At 39.7% G+C, this 18891-nt stretch overlaps 1 protein-coding gene and 1 long non-coding RNA gene across 3 annotated transcripts in view; one reads left to right on the plus strand and one right to left on the minus strand.

The window, feature by feature from the left end:
• The first annotated feature begins 3083 nt into the window (after positions 1–3083).
• On the plus strand, positions 3084–10275 carry LOC147844505 (uncharacterized). The gene is made up of 2 exons (XR_015492105.1): positions 3084–7679; positions 8028–10275. It is a non-coding gene; the product is annotated as an uncharacterized LOC147844505 (long non-coding RNA).
• The window catches only part of flrt1a (fibronectin leucine rich transmembrane protein 1a), a 104541-nt gene continuing 94483 nt past the window's right edge, over positions 8834–18891 (minus strand). For both annotated transcript variants that reach the window (XM_087254524.1, XM_087254523.1), the window contains one exon: positions 8834–12579. In XM_087254524.1, coding sequence (XP_087110650.1) covers positions 10380–12458 — 2079 coding nt within the window. In that variant the 5' untranslated portion in view covers positions 12459–12579 and the 3' untranslated portion in view covers positions 8834–10379. The remainder of the gene's footprint in view (positions 12580–18891) is intronic.

Here is an 18891-nt window from a genome sequence, read left to right on the forward strand (position 1 = left end):
GAAGAACAAAATGTTAGGGAGGGACATTAAAATAAATTTAAAAACTCACCTCTCAGATCTCCAACACCACCACTGACTCAAATCAGGAAACAGGAAGGTGCAACACTTTTTAGGATCCCCCACAAATCCACGTTGTTGGTCTACACTATTTGCAGTGTGTTTCAGTATTTGCATGTGTTTTGAGTATCGGAGTGTTTTCTCAATTTGTTACTGTTTTTGTTTTCTTAACTTGAACCAATTTGAGCTCTCTCAGTCTCCATACAGTAAGTGAATAGCTAATAAGAGCATGTTAAAAGTGTTTTCTCACTTACTTTTTAAAACAACATCAACAGAATGTAAGCTAAATGAGTGTATATCTCATTTCTGATGGCTTTGAGCAGAAAATGGACTATAAGATCTTTTCGTTTTCCAAATTTTGCTTAATAAGGGAATTCCTGCATGCTCACGGGTTTATAAAAAAGTAAAATATAACATTAGAATTAATATATAGGGCAACACAAAAAAAAAAAAAATGTTGGAAAGGGACGTTAAAATAAGTTTAAAAACTCACCTCTCAGATCTCCAACAACACCACTGACTCAAATCAGGAAACAGGAAGGTGCAACACTTTTTAGTATCCCCGACACATTTGCACTGTAGTCTGCACTATTTGCAGTGTGTATCTTTATTTGCATGTGTTTTGAGAATTTGAGTGTTTTCCTAATTTGTTACTGTTTTTGTTTTCTTAACTAGTACCATTTTGAGCTCTCTCAGCCACCGTACAGTAAGTGAATAGCTAATGAGAACATGCTAAAAGTGTTTGCTCACTTGCTTTTTAAAAACAGCATCAACAGAATGTAAGCTAAGTGAGTGTATATCTCATTTCTGATGGCTTTAAATTATTTAAATGACAATATAATAATAAAATAAATATATAGGACAACACAATTAAAATAAACAAAATACACCCAATCACCCAAAACTGAAAATTTACACACCTTTTACTTGTTCAAAACCTATTTGGGTGTCTTTCTTCTGTTGAACACCAAAGGAGATATCTTGAAGAATGCTGGAAACCTGCAACTATTGATGTCCATAGTATTTCTTTAGGCGATAATTACAGTTTTTCAGCTTTTTTAAAAAAAATATCTTCTTTTTGTTCAACAGAAAAAGAAACGGTTTAAAACACAATTGAGGGTGAGTAAATAGTGAGTAAATTTTCATTTTTGGTTGAACTATCCCTTTAAATCAGCCTCTGTTTCACAGTTACGCATGGCATGTTTACATGAACAACAATATTCTGGGATTAACACGATTAAGACAATACTCAATATATTTGATTACCTTAATCTGGCTAATGTCATAATCTAAATCAAGTAAAGATGTGGAGTATTTCTGTTTTAGTCACATTATGAAAGCACAGTATAGACCTCAATCACACTATTACTGTTGTGTCTTTTGTACAGGATTCACACACAGAACAACAGTTTGATGGCAAATAAAACAGAATGCCAATTCCTTGTCACATAACTTCTTATTTTGTTGATGTTTTTGTAGTCGCTGTGACTTTTATGAGAACGTTCTGTGTTCTCAGACACCAAAGACTTGATATCCATTTCTTGTCAGCTCTAATATAACTGGCTAGCATTGACATTCATTATATATTTCTGTCATTCGCCCTGTTGAAAAATCCAGTTCAAACCAGCCTAGGCTGGTTGGCTGGTTTTAGCTGGTCGACCAGGCTGGTTTTAAAGGGGTTTTGGCCACTTCCAGGCTGGTTTCCAGCCATTTCCAGCCTGGTCTTAGCTGGTCAGGCTGGGAGATGACCAGCTAAAACCAGCTTGACCAGCCTAGCCAAGCTGGGAGTCCAGCCAAAACCAGCTATATCCAGCTTAAACCAGGCTGGTCAAGCTGGTTTCAGCTGGATTTGGCTGGTAATTTTTCAGCCTGACCAGCTAAAACCAGGCTGGAAATGGCTGGAAACCAACCTGGAAATGGCCAAAACCCCTCTAAAACCAGGCTGGTCAACCAGCTAAAACCAGCCAACCAGCCTAAGCTGGTTTAAGCTGGATTTTTCAGCAGGGTCATGTTTACTATTTTGAGTTACAACTTACAATATTATCATTCATTCATTTTCTTTTCGGCTTAGTCCCTTTTTTAATCAGGGGTCGCCACAGCGGAATGAACCGCCAACTTATCCAGCACGTTTTTACGCAGCGTTGCACGATCCCCTGACAGCAAGAAGATCGCTGGTTCAAGCCCCGGCTGGGCCAGTTGGCCTTTCTGTGTGGAGTTTGCATGTTCTCCCCGTGATGGTGTGGGTTCTCCAGTTACCCCCACAGCCCAAAGACATGTGCTATAGGGGAAATGGATTTACTAAATTGGCCATAGTGTATGTGTATAAATGAGAGTGTATGGGTGTTTCCCAGTGTTGGTTTGCAGCTGGAAGGGCATCCGCTGCGTAAAACATATGCTGGAAAAGTTGGTGGTTCATTCCGCTGTGGCGACCCATGATGAATAAAGGCACTAAGCCGAAAATAAAATGAATGAATGAATTTTACTTGTATTAAGGAAAAAAAATCACTTAATTTTTACATAATATTTCTGAAAACAAGACAACATTTTTTACTTCATCTATTTTTTCATGACTAGAAAATGGTTCTTGATTTGAGATTTTTTTTCATATTTGGATTAGAAACAAGACATAAAGTCTATGTGATTGACTAAGAAAAAGTCAATTGATAAAAAAAGTTTTATCATCTTCATCTTTTAATAACCATGTTGCTTTTAGCATGTAGCCTATGCTAACATACAAAAACTCAAGCGACAGCATTTGATGCCCTGGGAGTGAGAAGAGCTTGTGTGTGAGCTGAAAAAATATTGCTGTTATTTTACATAATGAGTATGCAGGTTGCGCTCGTGTCTCAGGGGTGACAACAGAAGGAGTGTGTGTTTGTTTAAGTGCGCGTGTGTATGTGTGTGTATAGCGGAGCGTTAGCAAAGAGCCATCTGCGGTAATGGGGTGCAGGTGGAACAACTGCTGGTCAGAGTCGGCAGGAGAGACTGAATTTGCAGATGGTTTAAATAAACAGACAGAAAAAATTGCAACAGAAAATACTTTTAATGTACGCCTCTGTTTTTCTGAAGCCCTAAAGAACATCGTCATCACGCTAAAGGACACACACACAGACTCTGTAATCCTTCTTTGCACATGCTGCAAATTCAGATGAAAACAATGGCTGCAGATCAGAGAAGCGAAGACAGCAAATGAACTGAATATTTCCAGATAAAAAAATACGATCTATAGGATGAAACCTGAATGTAAGACCCTATATTTCCACCTGTTGAATTACAAAAGCGTGCAACCTTTATAGAAGCTCCGTACATCTGAATTATAGTAATCATGGGCAATATAATAACAGTTCATTCGACTGGCTTTAAGTGCTCTTGAGGTGCAACAAATATCCTTTTGAAAGCAAGTGGAAATTATACCTGAGATAAATGCAGTTCGTTCACCCTAAAATAAGCTAAGCGTATCCCTCTTTCAGTTCAATTTGAATTAATGTTATCACTTTATATATATATATATTATATATATAAGTACTGACGTCATCCGGTGTCATTCATTTTTGCTATGTCAAGTAGCCTGTTCCAATAAGCAGTTTGAAGAACTGGTGGATGATAAATGGACGCATAAATTTTCCTTAAAAGCATTGTTCACCCAAAACTCTGTCATTTACTCACCCTTCACTTCAGATTCTTTCTTCAGTTGAACACAACCCTGCTGAAAAATCCAGCTTAAACAAGCCTAGGATGGTTGGCTGGTTTTAGCTGATCGACCAGCCTGGTTTTAGAGGGGTTTTGGCCACTTCCAGGCTGGTTTCCAGCCATTTCCAACCTGGTTTTAGCTGGACAGGCTGGGAGATGACCAGCTAAAGCAAGCTTGACCAGCCTAGCCAGACTGGAAGCCCAGCCAAAACCAGCTATGTCTAACTTAAACCAGGATGGTCAAACTGGTTTTAGATGGTTTTAGCTGGTCGTTTCCAGTCTGAAGCTGGTTTAAGCTGGATTTTTCAGCAGAGAAAAGAAGATATTGTGAAAAATGCTGGTTCCTGGGACCCGTACATCAATAGTAAAAAAAAAAAAAAAGATTCTATGGAAGTCAATGGGTCCAACAACCCAAGTTTTCTTTAAAATATCTTATTTTAAAAGTTCTAAAACCACAGGAGGGAGAATAAATACTGACAGAACTTTTATTTTTGGGTGAACTATCCCTTATTGTATGAATAAATGCAAGTATGAATTTGATTAGAATTTTAATAGACCTATTTTGTCCATTTCCAATCAACATGCTGCATTGACATATAGCTGAACTATTTAGATTTTATGTTGTGTTGGAAAGTGACCAAAATCCAACGTTGAGCCAACATCTTAAACCAGCGTCATATTGACGTCAGATACTGACATTTATTCGTCAGGTATGACAACCAAAATCCAACATCTGACAGACGTCATAGTGGTAACGCCAACACAACGTCAAGCTGTAACATCAATAGACGTTGATATTTGGTTGATTTTACGTTGAATTGGAAAGTGACCAAATCCGACATCTCGTACATCCAATGTACTACGTCGTACATTGGAAACTCAATCCGACGTTGCGTTCTGTTGTTAGCCTGCTTCTCCCTTCCACCCAAAATGCAACATCCCCTGACATTGGAGTGTGTTGATGTCATGTTGATGTCCGGTACCTGGTGGGTTTTGTCCATTTTAGATTTGTATCAACATGCTGCATTAACAAATAGTTGAACTGTTTTGATAAACTTTCCTGTTCCACTAAAATTCCGCCCATTGATGTCAAATTAGATTTCATAAAACACACAACAGTGAGACAACAATCCCAGCAGACACACAACACCACGAGACGTTACTAATAGGTTAGATTTAGGTCGTGATATCAGGTGACCAAAATTCAATGTCTAGCCAGCGTTTTAGGAAAATGTTATTTTTATGTCCGATAATGACGTCAAGTTACGTTGATATTTATTCCAACATCTTAAACCAATATCATATCCACGTCAAATACTGACATTTATTTGTCAGGTATGGCAACCAAAATCCAATGTCTGATAGACGTCATAGTGGTAACATCCACACAACTTCAAGCTGTAACATCATTAGATGTTAATACTTGGTTGTTTTTAGGCTGCGTTGGAAAGTGACCAACATCCAACATCTGTCTGACATTGGACATTGACGTAGGCCTGACGTTGAGTTCTGATGTTAACCCGATTTTAATTTCCACCCAACGTCCCTCGGTGTTGGGGTACAACAACAATCTGATGTCATGTTGACGTCCTGTGCCTGGTGGGTTTTGTCCATTTTGGATTTGTATCAATATGCTGCATTAACATATAGTTGAACTATTTTGTTCCAATAAAAATTCCGCCCATTGCTTGTCAAGTTCATATTAGATTTGATAAAAAAACACAAGAGTGACGCCCCATTTACACGGGGCTTCAGCGTCAACGCTTGACTAAAGGCGTGTCTGAAGTTGGGGCTGACACGATCGTCATAGCAGCGTCAGCAAATGAAATTCAGTCAGCAATAGGCCACTGTCTAGCTGGTGTATTTGCATACAGCGATCTGATTGGCTGAAGCGTCCATCGGTGCTTGAAAATTTGAGCTAGTCCCAACTTCTGCAGCGAGCAACGCCTCTGAAGCGGCGCCGACGAATCCACAATGCAGTTCAAAGTGAATGTGAAGCGTTGACGCTGACGCCCCTAGTGAATGGGGCGTGAGACAACAACCCCAGCAGGCAGACAACACCATAAGACAGTTATAATAGGTTAGATTTAGGTCGTAATGATGGACAACATTATTTTAACGTACAATAACATGAAATGACGTTGATATTTGGCTGATTTAAGGCTGTGCTGGAAAGTGACCAAAATCTGTTGAGCAAACATCTTAAACCAACGTCATATTGATGTCAAATACTGACATTAATTCTTCAGTTGTGGCAACCAAAATCAAACGTCTGATAGACGTCATAGTTTTAATGTCCACACAATGGCAAGCTGTAACATCGTTAGACATCTGGTTGATTTTAGGTTGGATGTTGGACAATGACGTCAGCCTAATGTTGGGTTCTGACATCAACCCAATTTTCATTTCCAAACAAAATTCAACGTCCACATGACAATCATAAGTCATAAGACTTTAATCTTACGTCATGTTGATGTCCTGTGCCTGCTGGGATGAAACCATTTTCTTCCCCCCTCCCTTTTTTTTTAAGTAAAGCCACTTCTAACTAGATAAAATGTACTAACAATTGATAAAGCAGATCAGAAAAGGTCTGTCATCAAAACAGTAGTGCAGTGGATAGTGAGTAGAGTTTTGTCCGTATCAATCCTGTGCACCCTTCACCTTTATCTCAATTTTCCAGATGTCAATCTACAGGCTTTTAAATAAAAGATTTAAAACGTCTCATTAAAATCAAACCAATGCTTTCAGTGTACAAAAAAAGACTTACTGTGAGGCTGAACTGCTGTAAAACCAATGTGTACCGAAACTCTCTGAAGTCTTGATTCATTTCCATCTCTGAAACAGAAGTTAGGAGCATTTCTTTGTGTAGAGCTAAAGGAGAAAGACAAAGTGCCGGCGCCGCAGCAGATAGCAAAGATGAAAAAACATTTCATGCACAGCTCAGCACCACAGGCTTAATTTCAGTTGGGCCCCTGCTTCAAAAAAATCCATGTTTTATTTGTTTAATATCTTGCTCTTTCTCAGTATAGAACATTCTACTTCGCTTTCACTCTTTTGTCTCCAACTTTCCATTTCCTGGTTTTGACAAGTACAGTACATTGCCAAATAGTACATAAAATACAAGGCAGTGTAAGCTGTCTTCAATTCTCCACATTTCCTCAGATACACAAATACAAACACAGCAGAGTAGAACAGAACTGTTATGGCAACACCTTTTCTCTCTATCTACCATAGTACATTTTCGGATAAGTGCTTTTTTCTGATGTAGTTTTCCCAAAAATTTAAATTCTGTCATCATTTATGGAACTTTTCCTTGTTTCAAACTTTAAAGGCCCCGGAATACTTCAGACGAAGCTCTTTATTGATATTCATTTGAGGGCGAAAAGAAATTTGAAAAAAGTGACGGTATACTCAGTGCCTAATTTTTGAGTTGCGAGGTCCCGGAACAGATCGGGCTATAGGATCCGTGAATTTTAGATGACAAAGGGGTGTCGCGGACGGTGGACGAAAGTGAAGAGCAGTGGGTTGTTGCGGACATAAGTGAAGAGGGTTGGGGAGTCGCGGAAGAAAGTGAAATTGAACAGCGCACAAGGGGAAGAGGGCGGTTGAGGAGGGGGGATTGGTAAAATGGGCTGTAGTAGGTGGGTTATAAATGTGTAACGCTGCTCGTATGTACTCCTAAACAACAATGGCAGCTGACAGAGAAAAACAGTTTCATAAACATCCAGCAAAGAGTCTTCCTCATTAGGTGCACCACATATCTTACATACATTGTTGTCCATTTGCCGTGAACAGACATCGAATGGAGCTGTCCGTGTGCCCTAACTCATAGAAAAGACACGAGTTGTCTGCACTAATTGTCTAGTGCAGGGGTGCCCAAACTCGGTCCTGGAGTTAAACACACCTGAACCAGCTACTTAACCTCTTTCCAGGTATACTAGAAACTTCCAGGCAGGTGTGTTGCTCGCCATGTACGTCGGTCGACTTAAGATGCAGAGAGAAGTTGACCACGACAGGGTCTGAGTTCGGTGAGGAATGGTTCCAGAAAGCAGGTAAGACAAAAACAGAAGCCAAAAAATAAAACAAATAAGTAAATAGCAGTGTGAGAATGTGGTAAAATCTGAAAACGTGGTAAAAATCAGGCGAGGGCTTATCTTTATCTGGACTGCTTTTGAAAACTGTCGGTTGTGTTTAGGGAAGTGAGAAGGCGGATTAATCGAAGCTTTTTAAAACACTATTGGTTGGGTTTAGGGAAGGAGGAGGGTGGGTCAGTTAGTCAGCTGCCTCTGGTGGATTTATGCGAGAACAGTAGTCGCGAATGGCACTCGCAACAGGAATTAGAGACCTCAAAATGCGTACACAGCGGCCTCTGGTGGATTCCTAAAAACAAAAACAGCAAAAAAAAAAAAAAAAAAATACCTCCTTGGATGTATTTGGCACTCTCCAGCGGTTCATTTTCAGGATTTTCAGAAGAATTTTATTTCAGCCAAATTTTATTCAAAGTGTCATTTCAGTTCGTTCTTCGATATCGTTTAAAGTATAGCGGGGCCTCTATGAGTTTCCTTTTTTTCTGTTGAACACAAAAGATATTCTGAGGAAAGCTGGAAACCTCTAACTATTGACCTACTTACCCCCCATTTACACAGGGCGTCAGCGTCAACGCTTCCCATTTACTTTGAATGGGTGACGTCAGGCGTTGCCGAACTGCATTGTGGATCCAACGGCGTTGCTCGCTGCAGAAGTTGGGACTAGCTCAACTTTTCAAGTGCTGATGGAAGCGTCAGCCAACCAGATCACTGTATGCAAATACAACAGCTAGACAGTGGCCTATTGCTGACTGAATTTCATTGGCTGACGCTTCTATGACGATCGCTTCAGCCCCAACTTCAGACACGCCTTCAGTCAAGCGTTGACGCTGAAGCCCCGTGTAAATGGGACATTAGTGTTTGGTTTCCTTACTATGGACTTCAATGATTACAGGTTTTCAGCTTTCTTTAAAATATCTTCTTCGTTATTTAACAGAAGAAAGAAACTCAAAGGTTTGGAGAACCACTTGAGGGCAAGTAAATAATCAGTAAATCCCTAATATTAGAATATCTTTTTATTGTCTAACTGCTGGCTTTAATGAATGGGATGAAAGCATTGACACAAGGAAAAATAATTATTTTTAGCAAAAAAAGAAAATCACCACCTTACAAAATTATACAACATTCTGATACACTCTCTATCTCCACAGTGAAGGTCCACAGTGTTATGGTACAAATTCCTGGTTTCCCTCTAAAACCCTTTGTCTTCTTCTTCCTAAGACCTGAAGCTGTGGTGAACATCATCTCTAGGTAATCTAAGTGATTAAAGAATATTATTTTGTGCTAAGAATGTGGCTAAGAAGCAACCTGCAAACCATAAGCCAGCTTAACAGAACAGTCTTTGTGGAAAATATTTATAGAAACATAACAATCTTTTTGAAACAAGCACATTTAGAATTTTTGTAGGGAAAGATTCCTTCATATTGATGTGATTTTGACAAATACAAGAGGTGAGACCTTCATGTTGGTGAACACTTTGAAAGTTTGTTTAAATAATGAGAGAGCTTGGCTTGTCTGGCTCTGATTGATTGGGGGATTTAACCTTGAGTAAGTGAAAACCCATGTTTGAATATTACATTTTGGCTATCAGCAGGCCTTTCATAGTAATAAAATAAAGTAAAACAAACAGCAATCAGAGTAAAAAAAGTGAGTCATGATGGTGTCCAATATCTAACTTGCGTACTTGTGTATCTATCAACACACCAGGGTTCAGTTGCAGTTATATAAAAAAAAATGAACAGTTCCTCAAAACACATAAGCCCATTTCAATCATCTTCCCAACTTTACACCAGTCTGAAACTTGAACAGTCACTATAACGCTTCTTAGACGTTACGAGAGTAGCATCAGGCAGCTTTCAAGTGAATGAGATTTCAAATTTATTTAGTTTTTGAGGCATTTCAAACCTTGCTGTAGTTTTTGTGGCCATGTTTATGCTTGTTTTAAATTTATTAGGAATCGTAGTCATGTTCTCCAGCTCATATCCCCAAAAATCAACTATACATGTGATCCCATGCATTTCTCAGAAAGATCACTTGCCATTTCCAGTTTCCTCCTAGCAGAGAGATTATCTTGCTTGATGCAGGACTCACAATCTTGGATGAAATCCAGCTCATAGCAGACAAATATTAAAATGTACAGCAGAATGTTTATTTTTACGAGACGATAGTCTCTCTTTCTCTCCCATGTAGGCATTGAGCTCTATGAACAGTCTGGGAGCTGAATGCGGTGTGGGCTGCCCTTGAATTCACCTCAGTGCACCAGCCAGAGATAAAACAGCAATGTCAGGGACACTGATCATTACACCGGGAGGTGAAAATAGCATTTGGTATCACCACCTGAAATGGCATCATCGCCTCCTGGCACCACATTTATAATGCTTCCTATAAGCATCTGGGCCAATTAAAAGTTTTATAGTGTCATGAACAGCAGGCTACATTGTAATGGAGACCAGAAGGCACAAAGGGATTCTGCAGAGCCCATGTTGATTAAAAACTGTGTATCTATGCAATACATAACTTCTAATTATGTTTTCTAAGTCAGATCTATCATGTGTAAGAGTAATCTATATCTGGAATACCTCCTTCTCTATAGCCACGGTTGGTACCGTAGCCAGAGTTGGTGATGTTTTGGGATGGCTTGTATAAACCTGTGCCATTTGAGGGGAAGATGGTGTGTATAATGTAATCCTCTCGGACTGGTTTGGGCTGAATGGGCTGCCTTGTTGCCATCGGTGTCATCTGGAATCCAGGACCTCTGATCTCAAGGATGGTATTGTCTTTTTTTGTGCCTGACTCAATGTAATCGTCATAGTTCTTGCTTTTGCGAGCACTACTATGACTGTAGTGGTCTCGTGATGTGAAGCGTCCGGCACGATGCCCATACCAGCAAAAGATTGCAATGATCAGAGCTAGGGAAACTATTGCAGTAGCACCTCCAATAATTCCAGCAAGTGGAAGAGAAGTCATTTGATCAGAGCCTTCGGTTTCGCCTTGTTCATCATCCGGCTGGTTGGGATCAGATGTTTCAGTTCTGGCGCAAACGGGAACGTCATTTGATTCTGCGTCCCCCCCAGGCAAACCACTTCTGCTTCCACTGTTAGACACTAGAGGTACCATGCAGATGATGTAGCTTGAAGCAGGCTGTAGGGAAGTTAGTAGGTACTCTCGCCGGTCACCCCTAACTAAGGTTTCTGTGATGGAACCCATAGCAGAACTCGTCCCCAGACGAAGCCAGCTTAATCGAAAGGATGAAGATGTTTGTGCTACACTCCAAGTAACGCGGATACTATCATGTGATAGGGGTTTCACATTTAGAGCCAGGTTCTTCCCAACACCACTGCTGCTTAATGTGTAGTCCAAACCTGAATCTGGAAGTCCCAAGCCTGGTCGCTTGGATCTGAGAGTAAAGAGGGATCCTTGAGGGGGAGAAAGCGTGGTAGAAACAGCTCCTCCACTCATCCTGTTCCCACCAACCCCAACTCCTGCTCCTACTCCTCCACCCCCTGCAGCAGCCAGCTCACATTCATCCATTTGATTCGTAAGATCTCTGAGAGCCATGTCTCGGACTCTCTCTGGTGTCAGACATATAAAGCCTCTCACAGTAATTGTGTTCCCTTTTGCCTCAAGCCAGTCATGAAGCCAGCGCAAGTTGCACCCGCAGTGCCATGGGTTTCCCCGCACAAGCAACTGCCCCAGAGTATCCAAATCCCTGAACAACCCCCTAGGAAGGGTAGTCAGATTGTTTCCGGAAAGATCTAGGCGCTGTAGTCTGCGCATTCCATCAAGTGAGCCCCGAGGCATGTGTATGAGATTATTGTCCTGTAGGGAGAGTCTTTGCAGATGGGCACTGGGCAAATTAAGGGGAGGTGTCTGAAGTGAATTACGCACCAGGGAGAGTTCTGTAAGGTTTGACAGGCGTGAGAAGGTATCATCGGCTATACGTTGATTCGCTAAAAGATTACCATCCAGGACTAGGCGACGTAAAGAGGACAAACCTCGGAAGGCATGCGTGGGAATAGTTGAGATTCGGTTGTCGTCTAAACGAAGCTCTTCGAGTGAGGCAGGAAGACCAGATGGGATGCTGGAAAGGTGGTTTCTGGAAAGGAAGAGTAGGCGCAATCGAGGGTTGTCCGCAAAGGCTTGATCCTCAATGCTCACTGTAGAAACAGAGTTGTCGTCTAGATGTAACTTCTCAAGGAGTGGAAGTCTAGCAAGTGCAGCCCTTGGCAACACTCTAATGTTGTTGTCCTGGAGGTGGAGCTCTCTTATCGAAGGTGGCAAATGCATGGGGAAATCATCCAGCTCGTTATCATAGAGATATATAACACGCACAGTAGTGTGATACTCCAAGGACCTAGGAAGCCCTGCGTTGTCAATGTGATTGTTCTGAAGATAAAGAACAGTTGCGGATGGTGGCAAAGGTGGGATTGCGCTCAATCCACGGTCGTTGCAGTAAATGAAATCCTCATCACAGCGGCACACAGAAGGGCACACTATGTCATCCTCCCCATCCAATCCTTGTGAGGACGCTGCAGTCATCTCCAGTAGCTCAGCCAATAGCGTGAAGCATAGCAACAGGAGAAAGAGCAAGTCTCGAAGCTCCCCTATACCTTCTGGAGCCATCATGCAAGCTCTCCTCGTCTCCGCTTGCCTTTTATAGCACAGTTCAACCAGTATAAGGGTTCTTTACAGTAGACAGTTCAGAAGTCCATTTAGACCTTGGATTTGTGGCGTGTTTTCTTTCACCCTGGAAAACAAAGATAAGAGGGGAGAGAGAAAAACAGGATAGTTAGCAAGATAATATCTACACAATTTTATGTTCCAATAAAATTCAATCAAATTTCAACACTATATACATGGCAGCACATGTTAAGAAAATCCTATCCCAATTGCTTGGTCACCCTGAATAGCTAAGTAATTTTGCATAGATGCGGTTCAATTTCAATTAGTAGTTTTGTAAACATTTAGCTTTTCCAGTAACAGCTACTCTCTAACATATAGCGGTGTAGCACAGGTTTTCATATCTCGTTGCATTTCACAAAATGCAGGGATTTTTGGAATTGTTTAGATAACATTTAACATATTTCTGTGAATGAACATCGCCTCGTGGTTCCATCCCAAAGAGGGAAGAAATCACTTTCCCGAACTCTCGTGCTCAATTTGCCCAGTTGGTGGAATGAACTCCCTAACTGCATCAGAACGGCAGAGTCACTCGCTGTCTTCAAAAAACTACTATTTAGTCTCTACTTTCCTTACTAATCTGCAATTCCCTCACTGACGCCTCCTCTAATACATAAAAAAAAAAAATTACTAATGTTTTGCATCTTACACTTTCTTTGCATACCTGAAACTTGCATAGCACTTATTTATTGTTGCTCTTATTGTTGTGTAAATTGCTTCCTTGTCCTCATTTGTAAGTCGTTTTGGATAAAAGCGTCTGCTAAATGACTAAATGTAAATTTAAAAAGCAAGTATATTTAAAAGTTATGAAGTTATGCTATAACTTGTAGGGGTGTAAGGTGACAATGCTAACCACTGAGCCACATTGTTGCCCATATATATATATATATATATATATATATATATATATATATATATATATATATATATATATATATATATATTTTTTTTTTTTTTTTTTTAATGGAGAGATTTTTTTCAACACATTTCTAAACATGATAGTTTTAATAACTAATTTCTAACAATGGATTAATTTTATCTTTGTCATGATGACAGTAAATATTATTTGACTAGATGTTTTCAAGACACTTCTATACAGCTTAAAGTGACATTTAAAGCCTTGACTAGGTTAATTAGGTAAACTTGTCAGGTTAGGGTAATTAAGTTATTGTATAATGATGGTTTGTTCTGTAGATTATCGAGAGAAAATATAGCTTAAAGGGGCTAATAATTTGTCCCTAAAATGGCGTAAAAAAACTATAAACTGCTTTTATTCTAGCCGAAATAAAATAAAAGACAAATATATATATATATATATATATATATATATATATATATATATATATATATATATATATATATATATATATATATATGAGAAAAACTACTCAATTACAGTAGTTTGAGTATTTGTAATTAGTTACTTTAGACCACTGCTGTCTATAGATACACAAATAAAAATATTTCACATTTAATATATTACATTTTTTAATAACTGTTTCTTTTTCAACAATGTAAGGTTAAAAAAAATTCTCAATGTCAAAAAAATGCTTCTAAATCATCACATTGACACACACACACCTTTTCAGTTTCAGGTTTCTTCTTAATTTTGTGTGGTGCTGCATTATTTAGTCGACTCTGATTTTGTGTTCCTTTCTGGTCTACCGCTGTCAATGGAGCAGTCCGGCAAAATAACAAAAAAAAAGCTGATCCTGATTGGTCCTCGTGTGCATTCGAAATGCTGATTGGCTCACAGAAAAAAACTTACAGAGCCAAACTACAGTTCGACTTTTTAGATTAAGCCTGTTTTGTTTTTTAAATAAACAATCTTCAAATGTAAACAACTATTAAAAAACATCACATAATGTTAATAAGTTCATTCATTCATTTTCTTGTCAGCTTAGTCCCTTTATTAATCCGGGGTCGCCACAGCGGAATGAACCACCAATTTATCCAGCAAGTTCTTACACAGCAGACGCCCTTCCAGCCACAACCCATCTCTGGGAAACATCCACACACACACTCATACACTACGGACAATTTCACCAGTACCACATGTCTTTGGACTGTGGGGGAAACCAGAGCACTTGGAGGAAACCCATGCGAATGCAGGGAGAACATGCAAACTCCACAAAGAAACACCAACTGAGCCGATGGCTTGAACCAGCGACCTTCTTACTGTGAGGCCACAGCACTACCTACTGCGAAACTGCTTCGCCCATGTAAATAAGTTGTTATTTAATAATAATAATACGTGAATAACTGAATTTTGACAAAAATGTCAGATGGAACCTCATAATTCTAAGGTGTCGATTTAATACGCACAACATAAGTAATACAAGGCACACTCAGAGAGAGAGAGAGAGTGAGAGAGCGAGAGAGATACCCTGAAGAGGTTTTATGCTGCTCGGCTGGAAACATAACCTCACAGAGAAAGCTCTGGATGGTTAATTCAATATTTGAACCTCATGATTTGGTTAAAGGAAGGCATTGCAATAGAAATGTATTGTAAAAAAAACTGTTTTAATAAAATAACACTGGTAAATTGTTTGTATTTGTATTGGCTCTTTCAGAATTTCTTTTCCCTGATCCCTATTCTACGAGCTGAGCAACCCAGCAAGTTCACCAAGCTAGAAACCCCATACATATGAAGCTGATTATACGATGCAAACCTCCGAATGTATTATTTTTGTTTTCAAATCATGCGTTATGTAAAAGTGTTTAGGTGTCTGAAATTGTGCTGCACAAAAATCTATCCCAAATCTACCCTTGTAATCATAATCTGTGTGAAAATGTATACAATTTTCAGTGCAGCCAGCTGTATAGGCTGAGGCACGTTTTTTTCCAATGAGTCGGTGTTGATTATGTGTGTGTGTGTGTGTGTGTGTGTGTGTGTGACATAGACATCACTGAATCCACCACAGCTAAGAGAGCAGGAGATTGACTATAATTGGACATCCACACTGCAGCTGTCATTGCATGTGTGTGTGTGCATCTACAGTATTCTGGTGTATGGATGTTTGCACCGCTACATGCCATATGTATACGCACGCCATTCTCAGTCAGTGTGTGTATGTGAGATGTTTGGGTGCACGTGTGTGGAGTGTGGCAAAGTTGCGATGGGACTTGTAAAAATGGGGCTGTCCAGACAGACTGTCGCCTCGGGGTGTGTTGCTCGCTCTCCTGTCCAATATTCCTGCAGTGGGAGGGCAGGACAAGACTATATCAATTTACATCCAGGGACTCTGGGACAGACAAGAGAAACAACTGACTGCATGTGTATCTCTTCGGGTATCTACCACTAAAACGAACAGGCTAATAAAATAATATCCGCCTATATCCACTGCCACTTTGGTAGTGTGAAGTAAAACTGTATTTAATGTGGAAAGAATAATACACATGTCTGATTTTTCTTTCGAGAATAGCTGTCACAAGAGGGTTTTTCTTCCCGCTATATTTATATACACTCACCGGCCACTTTATTAGGTACACCTGTCCAACTGCCCGTTAACGCAAATTTCTAATCAGCCAATCACATGGCAGCAACTCAATGCATTTAGGTATGTAGACATAGTCAACATGATCTTCTGCAGTTCAAATCGAGCATCAGAATGAGGATGAAAGGTGATTTAGGTGACTTTGAACGTGAAATGGTTGTTGGTGCCAGATGGGCTGGTCTATTTCAGAAACTGCTGATCTACTGAGATTTTCACGCATAACCATCTCTAGGGTTTACAGAGAATGGTCCAAAAAAGAGGAAATATCCAGTGAGCGATAGTTCTTTGGGCGCAAATGCTTTGTTGATGCCAGAGGTCTGGCAGAAGAGCATCTCTGAACACACAATACGTCCAACCTTGAGTCGGATGGGCTACAGCAGCAGAAGACCACACTGGGAGCCACTCCTGTCAGCTGAGAACAGGAAACTGAGGCTTCAATTCACACAGGCTCACCAAAATTGGACAATAGAATATTGAAGAAACGTTGCCTGGTCTGATGAGTCTCGATTTCTGCTGCGACATTCAGAGTCAGAATTTGCCATCAGCAACATGAAAGCATGGATCCATCCTGCCTTGTATAAACGGTTCAGGTTGTTGGTAATGGTGTTAATGGTGTGAGGACTATTTTCTTGGCACACTTTGGGCCCATTAGTACTAACTGAGCATCGTGTCAATGCCACAGCCTACCTGAGTATTGTTGCTGACCATGTCCATCCCTTTATGACCACAGTGTACTCATATTCTGATGGCTACTTTCAGCACGATAACCCGCCATCTCATAAAGCATGAATCATCTCAGACTGGTTTCTTGAACATGACAATGAGTTCACTGTACTCAAATGGCCTCCACAGTCACCAGATATCAATCCAATAGAGCACCTTTTGAATGTGGTGAATTGGGAGATTCACATCATGGATGTGCAGCCGACAAATCTGCAGCAACTGCATGATGCTATCATGTCAATATGGAGCAAAATCTCTGAGGAACATTTCCAGTCCCTTGTTTAATCTATGCCACGAAGGATTAAGGCGATCCTGAAGGCAAAGGGATCGAACCCGGTACTAGCCAGATGTACCTAATAAAGTGGCCAGTGAGAGTACATGATAGTGTAATTTTAGATGTGAATTTTTAACATTCTGTCAAGGGTCTACAGATGAAAAATTGCCATTTTTGACTAATTCTGGCACATTTCACAGTAATGTTTATTAATGTGCGTTGAATAAAATAAATGGAATTAAATAAGAGCCATAAAACAACCTATAATATTTTGATTTCAAGTTCTATAGATATACAGAATCATTTACAGTTTATTTTAAGATACAATTCTCGATAATAACAAAGCATTTACTATGTCTTTTGCTTCAATAAACTCTTAATTTGGGACAGCACAGTGGTGCAGTGGGTAGCACAATCGCCTCACAGCAAGAAGGTTGCTAATTCGAGCCCCAGCTTGGTCAGTTGGCATTTCTGTGTGGAGTTAGCATGTTCTCCCCGTGTTCGCGTGGGTTTCCTCCTAGTGCTCCAGTTTACCCCACAAGTCCAAAAAAGTGGTAGGTGAATCGGGTAAGCTAGATTCTCCATAGTGTATGTGTGTAAATGATTGTGTATGGATGTTTCCCAATGATGGGTTGCAGCTGGAAGGGCATCCGCTGCGCAAAGAAATGCCGGATAAGTTGGGGGTTGATTCCGCTGTGGCAACCCCAGATTAATAAAGGGACTAAGCCGAAAATAAAATGAATGAATGAATGAAACTCTTAATTTGTTGCTTATTCATGGTTATTTTATAGAGGTTATATTTAACAAAGATAAGATTAGGCATGTAGAATAAAATCATGTAGAATATGTATTTTAGAAGTACTAATAAATATCCAATATTGCAATAATATGCAGGAAATTAACATTATTGCCAGCAGGTATGTGAAAACTAGTGGCAGACGTCTGCTTCTCATTTAGGGTTGTCTATGCCAGAGGTTCTCAAAGTGGGGGTCGGGACCCCCCGAGGGCTCGCGGGACAATGAAGGGGGGTCGCCTGGTGATTTTCAAAAATCAATTAATTTTTATTAAACCTTAAGACTTACTGTATTTTATCAATAACCTACTGAAGAGAAAAAAATAGTTGTTTATAGTTCCTTTAAATAGTTACTATAGTAGCTTATAGTTACTAGTTCTATTGGATTGCGACTTCTCGGGTAATTACATTATACTAAAGACACAGCAATACTGTCAGATGCAGCAGATTTTGTTACACCAGGTTAAACTTTCTAGCCCATTTACAGCAATGACATACATAAAACAAAAAACAAAACAAAGAATAGACTTGGGTCTATTGGTGTGTGTGCGTCACTGCATACAAGGTTTCTGTATTTATAACCACCACCTCAGAGAATATTGAGGGTCACGAGTCACTAGCATTCTCATTTTGGGGGTCGCGGGCTGAAAAGTTTGGGTCTATGCTAATTATGTCACTCATGGGGGGAGTTTTTCTCTTCTAATGGCATGTACAAAGGGAGAAAGTCAAAGTGTAACTGCGGACATTTAGAATTAAAAGACTTAGAAATAAAAAATAGAATTAATACATTTTCCCTATGAGTGGCTGGATATATTCACACAGTTACCTCACAACTGTGTTTAAACTCTACATGCAAAAATGATTTTTGCATAATAGGTCTCCTTTATTATTGAGAATTGTTACTTAAATTCTCGTTTCCACTTCTTCCTTGCTGAAAATGTTCTAGAAGTATCAAAAATGCTCCTTTTTTTCCGATTTTTATGCTAAAACCATTGATTAGATACTTCCCCCAAGCTATCTTCTGCATTTAGCTGTTTAATATTTATTTACCACTGTGCCATTTTAATTTAGCTGAAAAGCCATTACATATCT

Source organism: Danio rerio, chromosome 5 (assembly GCF_052040795.2).
Source record: "Danio rerio strain M-AB ecotype USA chromosome 5, GRCz13ab, whole genome shotgun sequence".
Lineage (NCBI taxonomy): Eukaryota > Metazoa > Chordata > Actinopteri > Cypriniformes > Danionidae > Danio > Danio rerio.